This window comes from Miniopterus schreibersii (assembly GCF_964146895.1).
Source record: "Miniopterus schreibersii genome assembly, chromosome: 14".
In the NCBI taxonomy this organism is placed as follows: domain Eukaryota; kingdom Metazoa; phylum Chordata; class Mammalia; order Chiroptera; family Miniopteridae; genus Miniopterus; species Miniopterus schreibersii.
In genome coordinates this window covers 21,769,898-21,786,623 of record NC_138114.1, presented here as the reverse complement: position 1 = coordinate 21,786,623, position 16,726 = coordinate 21,769,898, and the positions used below count along the sequence as shown (strand labels likewise).

General features: G+C 38.1%; 1 protein-coding gene across 2 annotated transcripts in view; it reads right to left on the bottom strand.

Moving 5' to 3' along the window:
* The window catches only part of CTNNA3 (catenin alpha 3), a 1,199,527-nt gene that overhangs the window by 539,418 nt on the left and 643,383 nt on the right, over positions 1 to 16,726 (bottom strand). For both annotated transcript variants that reach the window (XM_081158218.1, XM_081158219.1), the window contains exon 9: positions 11,418 to 11,570. In XM_081158218.1, coding sequence (XP_081014344.1) covers positions 11,418 to 11,570 — 153 coding nt within the window. The remainder of the gene's footprint in view (positions 1 to 11,417; positions 11,571 to 16,726) is intronic.

Genomic DNA, 16,726 nt, shown 5'->3' with positions numbered 1-16,726 from the left:
CCAGGTACAGAATGAAAGGGACCCCCTCCCCAGCTGGCATGAACTTCTAGGTCAAGTGGAATGCTTATACTGACAACAGTTCAAATGTCTGAACAGAAGAATTGGCGGTGGCCGTCCACTGCTTTAAAAAAGCTGCTGACTGTGCTTCCTGCTGTCAGCTCTGGCCACCAAGCTCATCGACTCATCTCCGGAGTCAAAGGCATCAGCTCACCTCATGCCAAAACTAAGCAAGAGAAGCTAACAACACAAGGGGCCTGGGAAACTGGAAAAGTACGATAACATAAAATGTATGCATCTGGGGATTAAAGGCCTTCTAAATCTCCCAGCATATGCAAAGCAGGAATGTCAGATCCGGGTGTGTGTCTCCAAGCTAATAAAGCAATCCCACAGCTATTTTCTCTGACTTCAAGGTCACCTTTTTTAAAAAGACGACTGCTTTAATGTTTCTCCTCTGGTCTTCGCCAATACTGCTAAAAACTGTTGAATTTTTGAAATCAGATAAATCTGCTAACTTGAGTGGAAATGTCCTCTTGTGATTGCTTTCCTGGGTGTATTTTATATCTGCTGGGCTGCTGGGTGACAGATGCACTACAGCTCTTGTCTAATTAATATCCTGGAGATTCTGGCTATAGTGTTTATATAAAAACACTGAAATAATTTTAATTGACTGTTGGTCAGAGATAAATGATTATGTTCACTAGTAAGACATTATCTTAAATTTTTTTATACCACAGTATTTTCATTTTTACCTGGAACTTCAAAAATTAATAAAATAATTAATTGATAAAGTTTAGTTTTAGAGAACTTTTAGGTTCACAGCAAAATTGAGTGCAAATTTCTGACATACCTCCTGCCCCCACACATGCATAGCTCTCCCACTATCAACATCAGCACCAGTGATACCTTTGTTACAGCTGATGAACCTACATTTGTAAACCAGAGTTTGTGTTATGATAACGTAAATGTAATGTAAACCAGAGTTTGTGTTATGACTCACTCTTGTTTTACATTCTATGTGTTTGTACAAATGTATAATGACTTGTTTCAATCATTCTGGAATCATACAGAACATTTTCACTGGCCTAAAAGTCCTCTGTACTCTACCTGTTCATCCCTTCCCCCAACTCCCAACAACCACTGATCCTAGTTGATAAGCTCCGGTAGGGCACAGTCTATCTTTTCTCTGTCTATAATGGCATTCACCTCAGCACCCAGCACAGCTCCTGTTTTAAATATATATATTTGAGGAACAGATGGCTTTTTGCAAACATAATGCAAACTCTTTTGACATCATGTTGCTAGCCAAGAAAAATCAAAGCCAACTAAGATATTCTTCTTTGACACAATGAGCAATAATTTGACTAGACCAGTGTTGGAGTGAAAGAATAAGAAGGAGCGTTAAAATGAAAGAAAGGTAGGGGGAGGGAAGGAGAATTTGTAGAGCACATTTACTGGGCTGATTCAAAGCACAAAAGTAAAACACTGTAAGGATGTTCTCCTTTTCTTTTGGAACTCCATGCATAATTTTTAAAAATATATCAGAGTGATTTAGAAAACCCATCTCTTTGGATGCTGCTTATACTTTATACAAAGTGATTAATGGAATGCAGAGTAAGTTTGACTTTGTTTTTCAGTAACAGAAGAATTTCTTTTTTTTAAATATGTCTTTATTGATTTCAGAGAGAGGAAGGGAGAGAGAGATAGAAACATCAATGACAAGAAAGTCATTGATCGGCTGCCTCCTGCACGCCCCGTGCTGGGGATCGAGCCTGCAACCCGGGCATGTGCCCTGACCTGGAATTGAACCACTATCTCCTGGATTCCAGGTCGATGCTCAACCTCTGAGCCACGCCCAGCTGGGTTAGGAGCATTTCTTAAAAAGCATAAAATCTAACACTCTCATCTTGCAGAAAGTGTCCAGCCTATTTTCTTATGAAGGGGATTTTCTGGACATTCACAGCTTTCAGCAGGTCTAATGCACACATGAACGATCCTTTAACATGATCCCCTTTATCGGCTCCCCACTCCTACCCGAGCGTTGACTGCAAACAGCAGAGGAGATGAGAAGAAAAGACTGATCTTCTGCGTGCCCTTAACTCTTTTAAATACACCTCCTATTTCAAGGTTAACCATTATTGGAAAGAAAACTGGTAGAAACCCACTTCCCCAAACGAAGGTCCTTTCCTGTATTTACTACCTAGCTATAATACCTGATTCTCACTAATAAGACATCCTGCAGATCTGATCTACACGTCTTACAAAAATCCATTTTGCTGAAGTTTGTCTTTTAAAACTTGACCTTAGAGCGAATATTGTAAAATTAATAATCCCTGGCATTATGTATTGGCACAATTGATAGGACTGTGTTTTTGCTTTTATTTTATTTTAAATTGATTTAACTGTCCACAATTAGACATCAACAGACTTTTACATTAAAATCTGTATTTCTGGGTTCTTTTCAGAAATTCTATTGTCTGACAATACAAGGCATACAAGGCCTGTATTCATGCACAGCAATAATTGACCAAGGATAAGCTGAGGTCCATCCTTTAAAGTGGGCTTATGTTCTCCGTTATATCACAGATACCCCCTGACCAGCCCTTTTACTAATCACTTGTTTGTCCCCCCATTGTAAGCACCTGAATTCTCTGCCTCCAACTTGGGGACGTTCTGCACAGAAGGTTGAGAGTGGGCTGAGTGATAGAAAGGGGCACCTCTAAATGCATTTTAGATTAGAAAGAATGCCCCTAATAAAATGCTCTGCAATTTCAGACTTCTATTAGGGACTTAATAGGCTCTTGTGAACTAAAGGAGGAAGCTAAATAGTATGCATAACACTGATGAAAAGGCAGAATATATTCTAAGATTTAGACAATCAACTTATAAATGGACCACTTCTACTTTCTCATCAGAAAATGATGCCTGATCTCACTTAGGTCTTACATCCTGGACTAATCACTAAGTATTAGCTAAGCAGTTACCTAAGAATTACAAAGAATGCATATGGAGAAGTTCATGGGCATAAATGCATGCTTCTGGCTTTCTACTGCTCTGGTAAGGAAAGTGGAAGAAGATTGGAGATTCTTAGAAAAAATGAAGTCAACTCTTGGAACTTTCACAGCTTGATCCACTTAACAGCAGGTCTCTGGTCTAAAAGCATTCGGAAAGGTTTTCCTCTCTCCACCAAGGAATTAATGACATAAAACTTGGGCTCTTCCAGTTTTAGATTTATTGTGCTACCATTATCCTTTAATCTCTGACATTGATAGAACAGAGCCGATGCCCTGCTCTGCCATTCATTAGCTCTGTGACCTTAGAAGAGTTGCTTAATTTCTTTCAGCCGGGTGTCCGTATCAGCAAAATGTTCACTGTGAGCATTGATGTAACGGGGTAATAAGTAGAAAGTGTTTTGCACGATGCTGGTACAGATTACTAAATGTTTTATATTTGACTTTAATTTCTTCCCTTGTTTTTCTCTTTTTATTATCCAAAAAAGTGATTTTTGTCCTGTGAAAGCCATAAAAAAATCCACTCCTCAAATACTTCTGGTTAACCAGCCTTCTCCATCTATGACCATATTTTTTATGCCCATAAAACAAATAGAAGAACTCTACTCTCTGGTTCTTAAAAGTTTGAATGCCAGGAATGGAGAAGAATATTTAATCCCTTATTTCCCATTTACAGATAATCAAATTGAATTCCAGAGAGATTTAGTGATTTGCTAGAGCCACTTAAGCAGGAGAGCAGAAGAACTCTTCTAAAACACAAAAGACAAAAACGAAACCAGGTTTCAACAGCAGGTGTCTGTGCAGATGAGCTCTGTAGACCACATTGGAGGGACTCACTATCTGTACTTTTAATTGACTGGAATAGTGAACCAATTAAAAGAAATAAATTAGTCCCAATATCCATGATCAAACATGATTAAAACAAAGTTTGGCTTCCAGACCTAGGATTACTTGTCAGCTAGTATATTCGCTTATTAACTCTTGGCCAAATACCATCATGGAGAGTAATATTGGGAAGTTTCTAGTTTCAGAGAAGTTTCACACACCAGTTAACTGTATGTCAAACTTTTACTACATAATTTCTACAGGAGCTTTTGCACGTGCCATCTCTTGGCCCATTAATGTTCTTAAAAAACACTTTTATCTATTTTCGGAGGTAGAACACAAAGGTTCAACAACTACAGCAAATTTGAAATTACCTTATAAAGTCGATTTTTCAAAAGGAAAATGCCATTGCTTATTAGAGGTACTCGAGATTCAAGTGACCTGTATTCAAATAAGGTTTCGAGGGAAAAAATTATGTTAAATAGGGGAAAAGGAAGAAGATTAATATTCACCGAACAACACTGTCCACCTCATGCGGCATTTGATGCCCCAATCTGTCACCCCATCCGACCTCACCGTCACCCTCACTTTACAGTGGAATATGTCCTTCACAAGGCAGATGCAAGGGATATATTAAAGGACTTTCCCAAGACTATCTAGCCAGGATTCGAACCCAGATCTGTCTCTATATTTTATACCTTACTCAATAGGTCACACTGTTTACCATCTTTAAGATTTTCTAGCCCTGGCAGGGTAGCTCAATTGGTTAGAGCGTCATCCTGATACACCAGGGTTGTGGGTTCATCCCTGGTCAGGGCACATACAAGATCAACCAATGAATGCATCAATAAGTGGGGCCACAAATCTATGTTTTCCTCTCTCTCTCTCTCTTTGTCTCTGTCTCCCTTAATCTCTCTCTAAAATCAATAAATACAATTTAAAAAAAGATTTTCTATAGGATTAATAAACATTCTACTTCATATGTTTATACACTAATTCATTCAACAATGACTTATTGAATGCTTCACTTACTATACATCAGGCTAGGGAAACAAAAACCAAGGCTCTAGACAGCATTACAAGTGTCCAGCACAGAATATGTCACAAAGTAGGCCCTGAGGATATATCTGTTGAATGAATAAATAAATAAATAAATAAATGAATGAATGCACTCTTGTCCTCAACTAGCTAATCATCTATCTAGTCCAATACATAGCCAACAGCCACAGGTGACTATTATACACTTAAAATGTGTGTAGTCTTAAGACAGGTTGTAAGTGTAAAATATACCCCAGATTTCTAAGACTTAGTACAAAAAAAGAATGTCAGATATCTCATTAGTTTTTATATCAATTCCATGTTAAAATTATATTTGGGATATATTGGATTAAATAGAACATACTGTTAAGATTATTTCCACCTGTTTATTTTTACTGTTTTTAGTATGACTATTAGAACATTTTAAACAATGTATGTGGTTTGCCTTCTATTTCTACTGGGTGGCATCAATCTGGTGCCATTAAGTCATGAGGCCCTTGCTTTCCTGTTCCAATTTCATTATTAAAACTAGTTTTCTTCTCTCTCTTTAATGTATGGTGATAAGTTACATTTTAAATGCAGTCCCATTTAAATGCCAGTCTATGCTCATGAGATTCGAATCAATTGCTGGGGTTTAGAAAATTTGATATCCAGATGCAAAATAGTCCATAGGCAAACTCTCTCAACATGACTTCCCTGCAAATCCTCCCAACTCCATTACTGGATCCAGTTCTGTAGGATGAAGCCTAACCTCTTCTCCCTGGCAATCAAATATTCAAGGCTGTTATAAACTGCCCCTATTCCACTTCATGCTTCAGTCAATTTAGTGATCTAGAGCTCATTTCTACTGGTCCTGGAGCACAGGAATGAGCACTGTGCCTCCTTTCATGCTGTTACCTCCACTTGCAGCTCTAGTTTTTCAAATCCAACTCCTGCCTAGTCCTCAAGATTCACTGTAAATATTGTTTACTTCATGCTGAATTCCCGTAATGCTCTAATCCATATCATTTTCTCCCTCCTCTTAATTCCAAAACACTAATATTCCATTCAAAAATATATATTCTTGATTATTGTGGGAAGTCTCTGATTTTCCTGTAACTGTAGCACTACCCTTTTCCTGTACTCCAAAGACCCTGAATGGAAAATGTATAAAGAAACCTCTAAAACATGGAAAGATCATTCACTAGGATTTTAAGGATCATGCTCATCACATCTTTTAGCTGAAAGAGGACTATATGGTGACAGTTTCTAACCCAGGGAGCGGGCAGGCACACCTGTGTGCTCTCTTCTATATAAGCAAAGGCATTGCTGCCTTAGCTGTAACATCGCTTCCCACCAGAGGAGAGGTGCCAAGATGCTCGCTGAGAAAGGTGTTGCTCTGTGTACAACTGCAAGAACAGGTTTGCTCATTTCTTTTGAAGGGGCAAGGAGAAAAAAACGGAAGGGGACTCTAACAGCTTTATTTACTTATAACTGAACATACCCTTATTTGATAACAGATGATCGATTCAAGCAATGTGTGACATGGAACAGCGTCCTGTCAACAGGCAAAGACATCAGGAGAGCTGAGAGCAGTAAGCACTTCTTGCAAAACAGCAAGAGTCCCTCTGAAGCCTTCTCTTTTGGTGCGGGGGCTCTGCTAAATCTGGCTCACCATTTTGTGAGTGGGAACAATCAGCTTTGTAGGTTGGAAGGAAGTATTATAATTAAATGTCCACCTCCTTTTTTCCTTTTTGATAAAAGGCTCCCATGAAACTTACTAAAATAGGGTGAAGACAGATGAATTTTTGATGAGTAAGTCAAAGCACTGAGGAAAGCTGGCTTTCACATAAACTTCCTTAATTCATAGAACGTTTTCAGGCCTAGACCATTAACACTGTCGTAGTTAACAATAATTAATATGCTAAAACCCATGGGATAAACTGGAGGTTTTACAGTCTTACTAGCAACTGAAGTGTTGGCATGAACTGATTTTCTGAGAACAAATTAAAATATGATTCAAAAATAATAGTGGAGTTTTAAAATTAATTTCAGAGAAATGTGTATTATTTATTATAATGACCTTTATAATAAATAATACATTTGTTGAATATAATGACAATTATTCTTCTGAATAATAGTTGTATTATCACATTAAAGTTACAGATTGCACCTCTAGAGTGGGCAAAGTTCTTTAAAGATTCTATCAAATTGTCACAAAGTCCTGAGCAAAATCTTCAGCTCGGTTTATAGTGTCTGCTCTTGATAATTAATGGAAAAGGCACCTGCTAAATCACTGTGAAGAATCACTTTAAGGCATCCATGCACAGTGGAGTAGGGAGGTCCTCTACTAAATAATTGGGCTCAGGCATATATCTCCAGTCCAGGAAATGAGATCCACAAAGTCAACTGTTTAGAGAGAATGAGAACTGAGCTGCTGTTAGGAATGTGTTTCTTCCCTCAGTACCGACTGATTTGGCACTAGGAGCAAAGATTTTGCTATTATTTGAGGAGTCTCAAAATGATAAAAGATAAAATGCCTACTCTCTAGAATTACTGAATATTAAGACAAAATTAACATTTTTAAGCTTTCTGTTTAATAGGTATTATTGGTGGAATCCAGTAGAGTTAATGGTGCTCTAAGTGACTGACTGTGCAAGATCAAAGTACTGGGCACATAATTCAGTGAGCACATTTGTCACTAATTGCTAATCACTAGGTGAAGATGACTTTCAAAATGCAGCTCCTTGATTCCTGCTTCATCTTCCCACTGTGGCTTGGTGGATCCAAAAACACAGAGTAACTTGGATATTCAAAGCAGGAACAGCTTTGCGTAATAGTTCAGCATAACAAAATTAGTCACAAGGATGTAGGTTCTCCAAGTATTGGCACTACCCAGGATTTTATAACCATCATTTCAACCATGAGCATCTTATAGTTTTTTACAAACTACGTGATAATATAACAGGAGGCCTCACATGTGACTCCGCCGGAGATCATGAGCGCTCAGCCCTAATTATTGGCCAACTTGCTCCTTATTTCCGCTTCTTTTCTCCAACACCCCAAATCCTGTTGGTTTTCTAATTATCACCTGTATAATTTCTTCATTGTTGTTGCCTTAATGCTTTGTGTTCAGTTCCACTTTTTACTATCTGTTTTGTAAAAGTTATACATGAATCATTATCTAAAGTGTTCCTTTAACAGCACGGAGATTTTCTTCAAAGATCTGACAGGAATTCTTTAAAAGTGAACTTTTGTTTTATTTAAGTCTAACTTCAGCAAGTCCACTGATTCTGGATTTCTCTGACAAACACAGTGGCGGTATCCAAACCCAGACACACTGAAAACAGCTTTTTCTCGAAGCCTTTCAGAATGGAACTTTCCGGCCTGCTACGCGAAACTGCCCAGCTTGGGGGCGCGAGGGGCACGTGGTGTGTCTGGGCGGGGAGGTGCAGGAAGCAGGGGGGTGCAGGGTTGGTAAGCAGCCTCTACAGAGCGAACCCAGAATGGCTTCTGAAACTGTTATTTATAAGCTCTATTTCCCTGACTGTCCCAGACGCTTCTGGCTCGATGTTTGTGATAAGTTAATGATGATTTTCTCTGTTGCTTTGGTTAGACATCTCTTTTCAAAAAATAATTTTCCTGGGAGATAAATGTAGTGCTCTTTTGTTTCCTTCTTAATAAAGAACACTGTACAAGCAGTATACCTAAAAAATCATTTCTATTTTCTCCTATGTCTATATCTCTTAGAAAAACAGAAGTCTCTCAATTTTAAGAAAGTATTTGTTGGATCACAGAAGTTTAGAAACTGGTAGTGGCCTTAGACATGATCTTTTTTTAACCTTCACTTTATAGATAAAGAAAATGAAGCCCAGAGAACTGTAGTAGATCGCAGGTGGCCACAAAACCTTTGCTATTCCTTCCATTGAAAAGCAGTCTCATGCCCCCTACCTGCCACCCCCTCCTTGTGTTTGGACAGGCTCTGTGATTGCTTTGACCAATAAAATGCAGAGGAGGTCTCATCCTGCCAATTTCTGGGCCCAGCCTTAATAGAATGTCAGCTTCTACTTTCTGTCTCTGTCTTGCTCCTAAGACCTCTCATCTCAGAACCCAGCAACTATGCCGTGATGAGCTGAAGTCACACAGGGCAACCATGTATTGGTGCTCTCTCGACACCCACAGCTAAGCTCCCAGCTGACAGCTACATGCACTTTCAGTCATGGGAATGTGCCATCCTGTATGTCTAGCCTAGTCAAATCTTTGAAGGGCTACATCCCCAGACAATATTTGACAGTAATCACATGAGAGACCCTAAGTGAAAGTTGCCCATCTCTGCCCAGTCAACCCACAGATCAGTGCGAGAATAATAAATGGCTGTTTTAAGCACTAAGTTTGGGGATGGTCTATTATGTATTAAAAGCTAAGTGAAACTGAAAATGACTTAGGCCAGCTTCTAAGTATATCAGGGTGAGAGTTAGAAGACTCCAAATCTAGTATAATTTTATAATGTGCTAAGGGAACATGCAGAGTTAAATTGGACTCATTTTCGGTCCTCCAGTAGCTCAAAATTCCAAAATCTTTTCTTTCAATAATCACATAAGATACATAATCTTCAAAATCCTTAAACATTTAAAACAGACCTGAAGAGCTCTGCCTACATAATAAAAGACAATCATTTGGTAATAAATTAAGGTGGCATTCTCAAATGCTCCCTGAAGGCAGGGCCTTGTTAATAAGTGACATGAAATAGAGTTCCTTAGTTAACTGATTTGGGGAAATTTTGACATGGATTTTTCAGAAATATAAAATGTCCAAGAGAATAAACATTTTCCCCCAAAACTGTGTGATCAAGGAGTCCTTCTTTACGAACATCTCATGAGGCTTATGTTTCATAGAAATACTAAACTGAGAAATAGAAACGGGGATGCAACTTTATTAACAGAAATCAACTTTTACTCTCAGAATAGTTCACCAAAAAGTTGGTTTTGGGTGCCTTCAGCTCAGAGAACATATTTTTAGACAAAACTTTTACAATTCTCAGGGGCTACACTGAGGTCCTTTAACAATCTGCTCCCTCTGCTCTGAACACTTTCCTGGGGAAATAGTTAAAAAATATTGGAGGAATGAGTATAAGAAGGAATAAAAAAACTAGATAAATAATGAACAAATTAGTTAAAAATTGCAAACCTGGAAATCAGCTCTGACTCTAATTAACCTGGTTTGGGTTTTGTATGTTTATTTCCATATAAGGTCAATGGGAATTGTAACCATTGCCCTGTCTCATGGAATTCTTGGGAAGTTCAAAGGACATGTCAAAGTTGAAGGTGGGGGAAGTTTAGGGCTGAAGTGATCTTAGCAGCCATTTATTTATCCACTCCTTTCATTTTTTAGATCTGAGGACTGGGACTCAGAAAGAGAGTTTATAGTACATGTGCTACCAACATTAGAAACTTCCTTCCCAGTGGATCCACATAAAAGAGGTTGGTAGAGCCCTCTATTTTAGTATATGTTATATTGAAAGCTGTGGTTCTAATCCAGATGGTGACTATATCTAACAGAAGTTTTACAAGCAACTTGGGCCCCCAAACACATATTTCACCAGTGTTCATGGCCAGTATAGGAAGGTGTGACAGTCGAAACAGTATGGCACAGGCCCTGAGAATGAGACTAGACATTAGCCCCAATAACTGGCACAGTCATACTGATGGTTACAGATGGGTACCAGCTCTGGCATACGGATGTGGTCAATCACATTTCCCCCTTCCTGCCACTAGTCCCCAGCCTTCTGAGGACTGTCATATTACTGGGTGCTGGAAATTCTTCCATCCAGGCTCTATCTTACACTGTGGCTGCATTTTAATGCCCATAACACAATTGGTTCCATTATGTGTCTACTGGTAACCACCCAGTCCTTCATGGCCCCTGGAACAAATGCCACCCTGTCCCCCAAATCATGGAGCACTTCCATGTTTTTAGGTTACAAGTCAGAGGAAATTATAGTTTTATCATCTCCTCTTGCCCCAACTAAGACATGGACCAATCCACTAAACCCTACTTAATTACTCTAGACCTCTCTACCCCTCTGTATCCTACATTCTTATTCTGTAGTCACATTACATAGCGGAATATTATTTAAAAGTTGAACCAGTAATGAAAGGTTGAACTAGCCATGAAAATATGGTAGAAAAACAAAAAATTAGCATGAGATAGAATATTTGATACTTTTAAGTTACAACGGAAAGAAAATATTTGTAAGGATAGAACAAACTATATGCTATGCATTTAACCGGTTTACCTGTGTAGCTCTGAAAAAATAGGCATTTAAAAAATAGGCATTTAAATATTGATTATAGGTTCATAGCTCTTTCTAAATAAATTGCTCTTTTTCCAAGCCAATGGGGAATGGTTTACACAGTTTGACATCTATACCTTTATATTACGCTGGCCCAGCTCTGCTTCATTGGTAATAAGTTGTCACAAGTTATTATTAAGTATAACTCAACTGTAAATGGGGAAGGAGACCCCATTCTCCCAGACATAGAGTAGTTAAAATTCGAGCACACTTACTTCCACAAGCCTGTTGGTGTGTTCACGAAATATCGCAGCATATTCTTTTATTTCCTTTTCCCGGCCATTCTTGGCAGCTTCGATGAGAACCAAAAGTGGGACTGTCGTATCCAGAAAAGAGTCTGACACATGATCTATAATAGCCTTGCGGAGCTAAGAAGAAACAGAAAATTCATGCTTTTCAAAAAAGTCAGGAAGCAGTTCATGTTATTTTGTATTTTTACAACAGCAGCTATATTTATTTTATATATTTTTGCACAATCCCTAAAATCATATTTAAGACTGTGTATGTATGTTACTTACAAAGCTAAAATAAGCAAAATATCAAAGAAAATCGTATCGAGCAATAGCTCTCTTGCTCTCAAAAGTCTCTAATTTTTTCTTTACCTGTACTTAGCCCAAAAGTCAGATTATAAGTGATAATATGTCCATTTTTCCCCTCAAAGATATTACACTACTGTAATGTTTATGCATGTGTACAAACAACATTGTACATCATGTATTTTCATAATTACAAAATTATGAAACATTTTCTACCTTGTTGGAGGAACTGATAAATTTTGATTAGCTAAACTGTAGACGTCATGGTGATTAAACCAAGTTAGATCACCGATTATGCCAGTTGATAATAGATTAATAGAGCAAGGAGAATCATAAATGAGTTTGACGTCCAATTCTCTTCATTTGCATTAATTGTTCTTGCCCTCACACCTTAAATTATTAAACAAGTGTAACATTCTGCTACAATTAGTTCTTTTAAATTAGATTATGTGTAAGCTTATAAATGACAATCAGGCAATTACTCTACTCAGCAGATAGTTCCAGAAATTTAAAACAGCATGAGAAAATTAATACACTGAATTTATATAATATTGAACGCTTAAGGATCACAATATCATGGAATGTTCCATTAACAATGTCAATGATTATGAATGGCCCCAGAGTTTTTTGATCACCCCTTCATTTAATTTAATAACCTCTATATGGGAAAACAAAGAAATGAACAGCTATCAGACAGAAAATTTATAATTTTCCTTTTGTGAAAATTATATTTTAGGGTATTTTTTAAAAAAAATAGACACTTAACCTAGTTTTGGATTACATTAGAAATAATAATACATTTTTAAGGGGTTGAATGATGTACCTACATAAAAAAAAGAAGAGCACGGTCTATCTTTCTATAGTGATTATAGGAAAATAAATCCATAATAATTATAGATTCTTTGAGAAAAATACCTCTGCCCAAGATGGTAGAGCTTGCTCAGCACTGTGAAATTTCCTGGCTACCAACCATTTCACAAAGGCTATAGGAAATCCTCAAGGGAAAATTCTCCTTAGCATGCAGAAAGGCAAACCACTAGTGACCACTAATCAATATTTACTGAGCCCTTACTCGGACAGGGTGCAGAGTGGGAAGGGGTTACCAGGCAAACGCAGTGCATGAACGATCTGTTTGACCTCCACAAAGACTGACCCGAGGAACCGGGAACCACAGGCTGTGCTAGCTCCAGATACCTAAGAGAGAAGCTGAAGGAATCTCTCCGAAGGGGAGCCGTCTTCAGTGACCATTTCTCTCCCCCATCCGCCTCTTCTCTCATTTGTAACCAGGACGTGGGGAAGGAAAGCTAAAAGAAGACCAGCCCTAGAGAAATGCGACTGAAAGCCAGCATACGCATGGGGGCAATTTAAACCAAGGAGGTGGACACGACCATAGAGAGAGGGGATCACAACGAGGAGATGTCTAAAAATGAAACCTTAGGAAACAGGACCATCTAGGGGAGTCACGCAGATGGAAGACAAACTTAAAAAGAGACTGAGATGATGGCCAAGAAGCAAAGAGAGCAAATGACCGACAACTAAAGGAGTAGCTTTTTTTAAAATTTATTGTTGGCTTTATTACAGATGTCCCCAATTTTATCGCCCTTTACCCACCTCCACCCGGCCCCTACCCCCCTCCCTTAGGCCATCAACACAGTTACCTGTGTCCACGGTTAGCCAAAGGACAGATAAAGGAGAAACTTTCAAATAAATCTGTGTCAGTGCTCTCCAAATGCACCTATTGTACCAAACACAATTATAATGTCCACATTATGAACTTGTTGGAACTTTTTTCCATTTTACTTGATTCAATTCAACAGATACTCTGAAAACCATCCTTTACATTTCTAGCAAGTGCACGGTATTGTGCAAAATGTCAAGATGGAAATATATGGTCCTTTATAATCCATTTGAAAAGCGAGTCATTAAATATTATAATAAAGGAAACCAGGACACTGACAGCAAAGAAATTTCAAGAAGATAATAAGTTTCAAAATCTAATTTCAAAGGTAAATTAAATGAAAATAACCTAGACTTGTCTGTTGGATTTGACCACTAACAGGTTCCTGCTGAACTTAGAGTAGTTTCAGTGGAAAAACTGGAGCAAGAGTCCTACTGCTAAAGCTTGAAGAATACATGGGAGACAAGGGGACAGAGACAGTAACAATAAACTTTTGTTTTTAGTAATTTGGGACATGAAGAAGCAAGACTTGGTATTAACAACATCGAGACAGGCTTAAAGAGGGATTGTTTCTCATATAAAAGACTTTGATGTTTGTTCCCCTCTGCAAATATATGCAGAAAGTCAAACTGTCCTCTTGTGCTTTTAAAAAATGCATTTTAATTTATCACCATACAAAAGACTAGAGAGATGGAGAATAACAATTGCCTCACATTGTGCCAATTTCTGTAAATACTTCAACAATTATAGCAATCTTCTCCCAGGGCTGGATACATTTGCTATGGTCTGTTCCTCTCCCCTCTCTGATACTACCTTTAGTCTCTCCTTCATTTTTATGGTCTTTATACTCCCTGCTCTTTTTTTATTTGTTCAAGGTTTTCAACTATACTTTCTCTGCTATTATATCAACCCTTCATTCCATGCACAGGTATTAAAACATATTGCAAAGGAGAGGCTCGAGGTACAGCTGACTTACTATTAATTAAAGAATAAATAAATGACCTCTTTGGTTAAATTATTTTTTAAAAGTTAAACCAAACCAAGAACACTGTTTTGCATTTTTCTAAGACCTGTTGCTAACTACATAACACATTAAATGAGAAAAGATGTACCACATAAGTGTGGTATTATGTTCAGTAGGACAAGACAAAAGGACTAGAAAATAAGCTTTCAAATAAGTTCTATGCCAATGTCTTCAACATTCTGTTGGAAAATAGGCTAAAATTACCTGACATAATATAGCGGCAAATATAATGAGCAAAATAAATCTTCTGTTCTGTAACTGTACATTCATTCAAATTAACAAACGCATTTTGAGCTGTCTGTCTAAGGACAAGGCAACATTCTAGGCAGCCTGGGGAGCGTGAGGATGACAAAGACTGGGTGACTGTTAGGGAGTGAGAGATGAACAAAGAGTTTGATGAGTATCTTAGAAAAAAGATTGAGAAAATGTACACTGATTGTCATGGTGAACAAGGCGTTAGTAAGAATGAGATACATGTATTCCATTTTAAAAGCTGAATAGGAAGTGGGGAACATAACATTCTAGGAATAAAGACTATCCATGAGCAAAGAAAATAGAGGGATCCTCAGGACATCATAAGCATCTAGTGTTACTAGAACATAGTGGTAGAGGGAGGGCTGAAATAAGATCTCATTGGGTACAGTGAGGGTAATGGAAAGCATTTCAGGCAAAAAGAACAAAGTAAGACAAAACAATTAAAAGATAACAATAAGATGCTCAGAAGTTGGTGACTTATGTTAGGACTGATAGCACACAGTTGGCAGGCAGGAAAATACCTTCTGTTTTGAAAGCATCTTAACCCATACAAATAATAAACAGAGCAATTAATGCAACCAAACCACAATTCCTTCACCATACTGTCTGTTTGCTGATTCCGGGTCATTTACCGTCACATTCACAGCTATGACGATGGACTCTGCATTAAAGGATTTGCTGCTTTACGTTTCACCCACTGGGCCAGCCTCTGATTTCAGCTGTTGCTGAGGCGAACAGATCCACGTCCTCTGCAGACATCCCACCTTGAGCGCTTTCCACGTTTCTCTTTGTTATTCTTTCTCAAGACCTGCTCTAAGTCTCCATGAGATACTCAGCCCAAGCACAAGCACTTCTCCTGGAAGTTCTGGAGAGTCAACACCACTGGGAGCAACCCTCAGCCAATGGGGATGGGAGCTGCTGGATAAAACTCCCAGCCTCCATCCATTGGCCAGACAATTCTGGAAGGCATATGTCCCCTCTCAGAGGCCCTTAAGTTCCTGTTGCCTATAGTGGCAACCTCAATAGCAAGTCCTTTCCTCCTTCCCTGCCTGTTCTCTTACACTTCATGGTCTCTTACACTTGCTTCTTGGCATCACTTCCCAAATAAACTACCTATAGTCAGGCTGCAGTTTCAGGATCTGCTTTCAGGGCACTCCAATATTTGTCTGGTGTTAATATTGTTTGGTCACATGCCAAGTAACAGATTCTAATGTTTTACATAAGCTATCCATTGACAGTCACACTTTACCACTTCTGCTTTGCACACCACTGGGTTTGATTCCCCCTGTGTATCATGCTGACTATGAAAGAGGGATTATTAGAGGGATTATAACATAGAACTAGAAACACATATAAGGACAAGACATGGAAGGCCTTGAATGCTAATTTTTTTTGTATATTCTGACACTCATATGGGATATTTTTTCACTTAAATTGCACAGTCATTTATATCTATATAAATATGTACACATTTTCTATCTTATTTATTTCCATATTACTTTCCTGTCCAATGGAATAACTCATTCCTTTCACTTAGGTGATGGACAAAAAACTTTAAAGAAGAATCCAACATGCCAGTGTAGAAGTAGGACAACCTTAGAAGCTGCAAAACTAAAAGTTGGAGTTAGTGAGAGGCCAATAGGAGCCAGAGGTATGTATTTTTAATAAATACCTGGATGAAAGATGTCAGGCACAAAACCAAACTGAGGGGCTTTCCATCTTTCTCACTACAATTTAATAAAAGGCTTTGAGACATCAATTCTTGTATCTCCCACTGATGTAAGTAGTTTGGGATCTCAAATAAAAAATAATATATTTCTCTACAATTGAAACCCCAAAGTGAAAGCTATATGTGAAACTAAAAAAACCCTGTCCCACCACAACCACCAAATAAGGAACAGAGGATGAAATTGTCAGGCGAAGGAGAAAGAAGAGAAAGTGTTTTAGAAAAGAATCATCCTTAGGGAACTAGGAAAATGTGTATTTGTGTATATTGATGCCAATTTAATTTTAAGTCAAATAGCACAATAT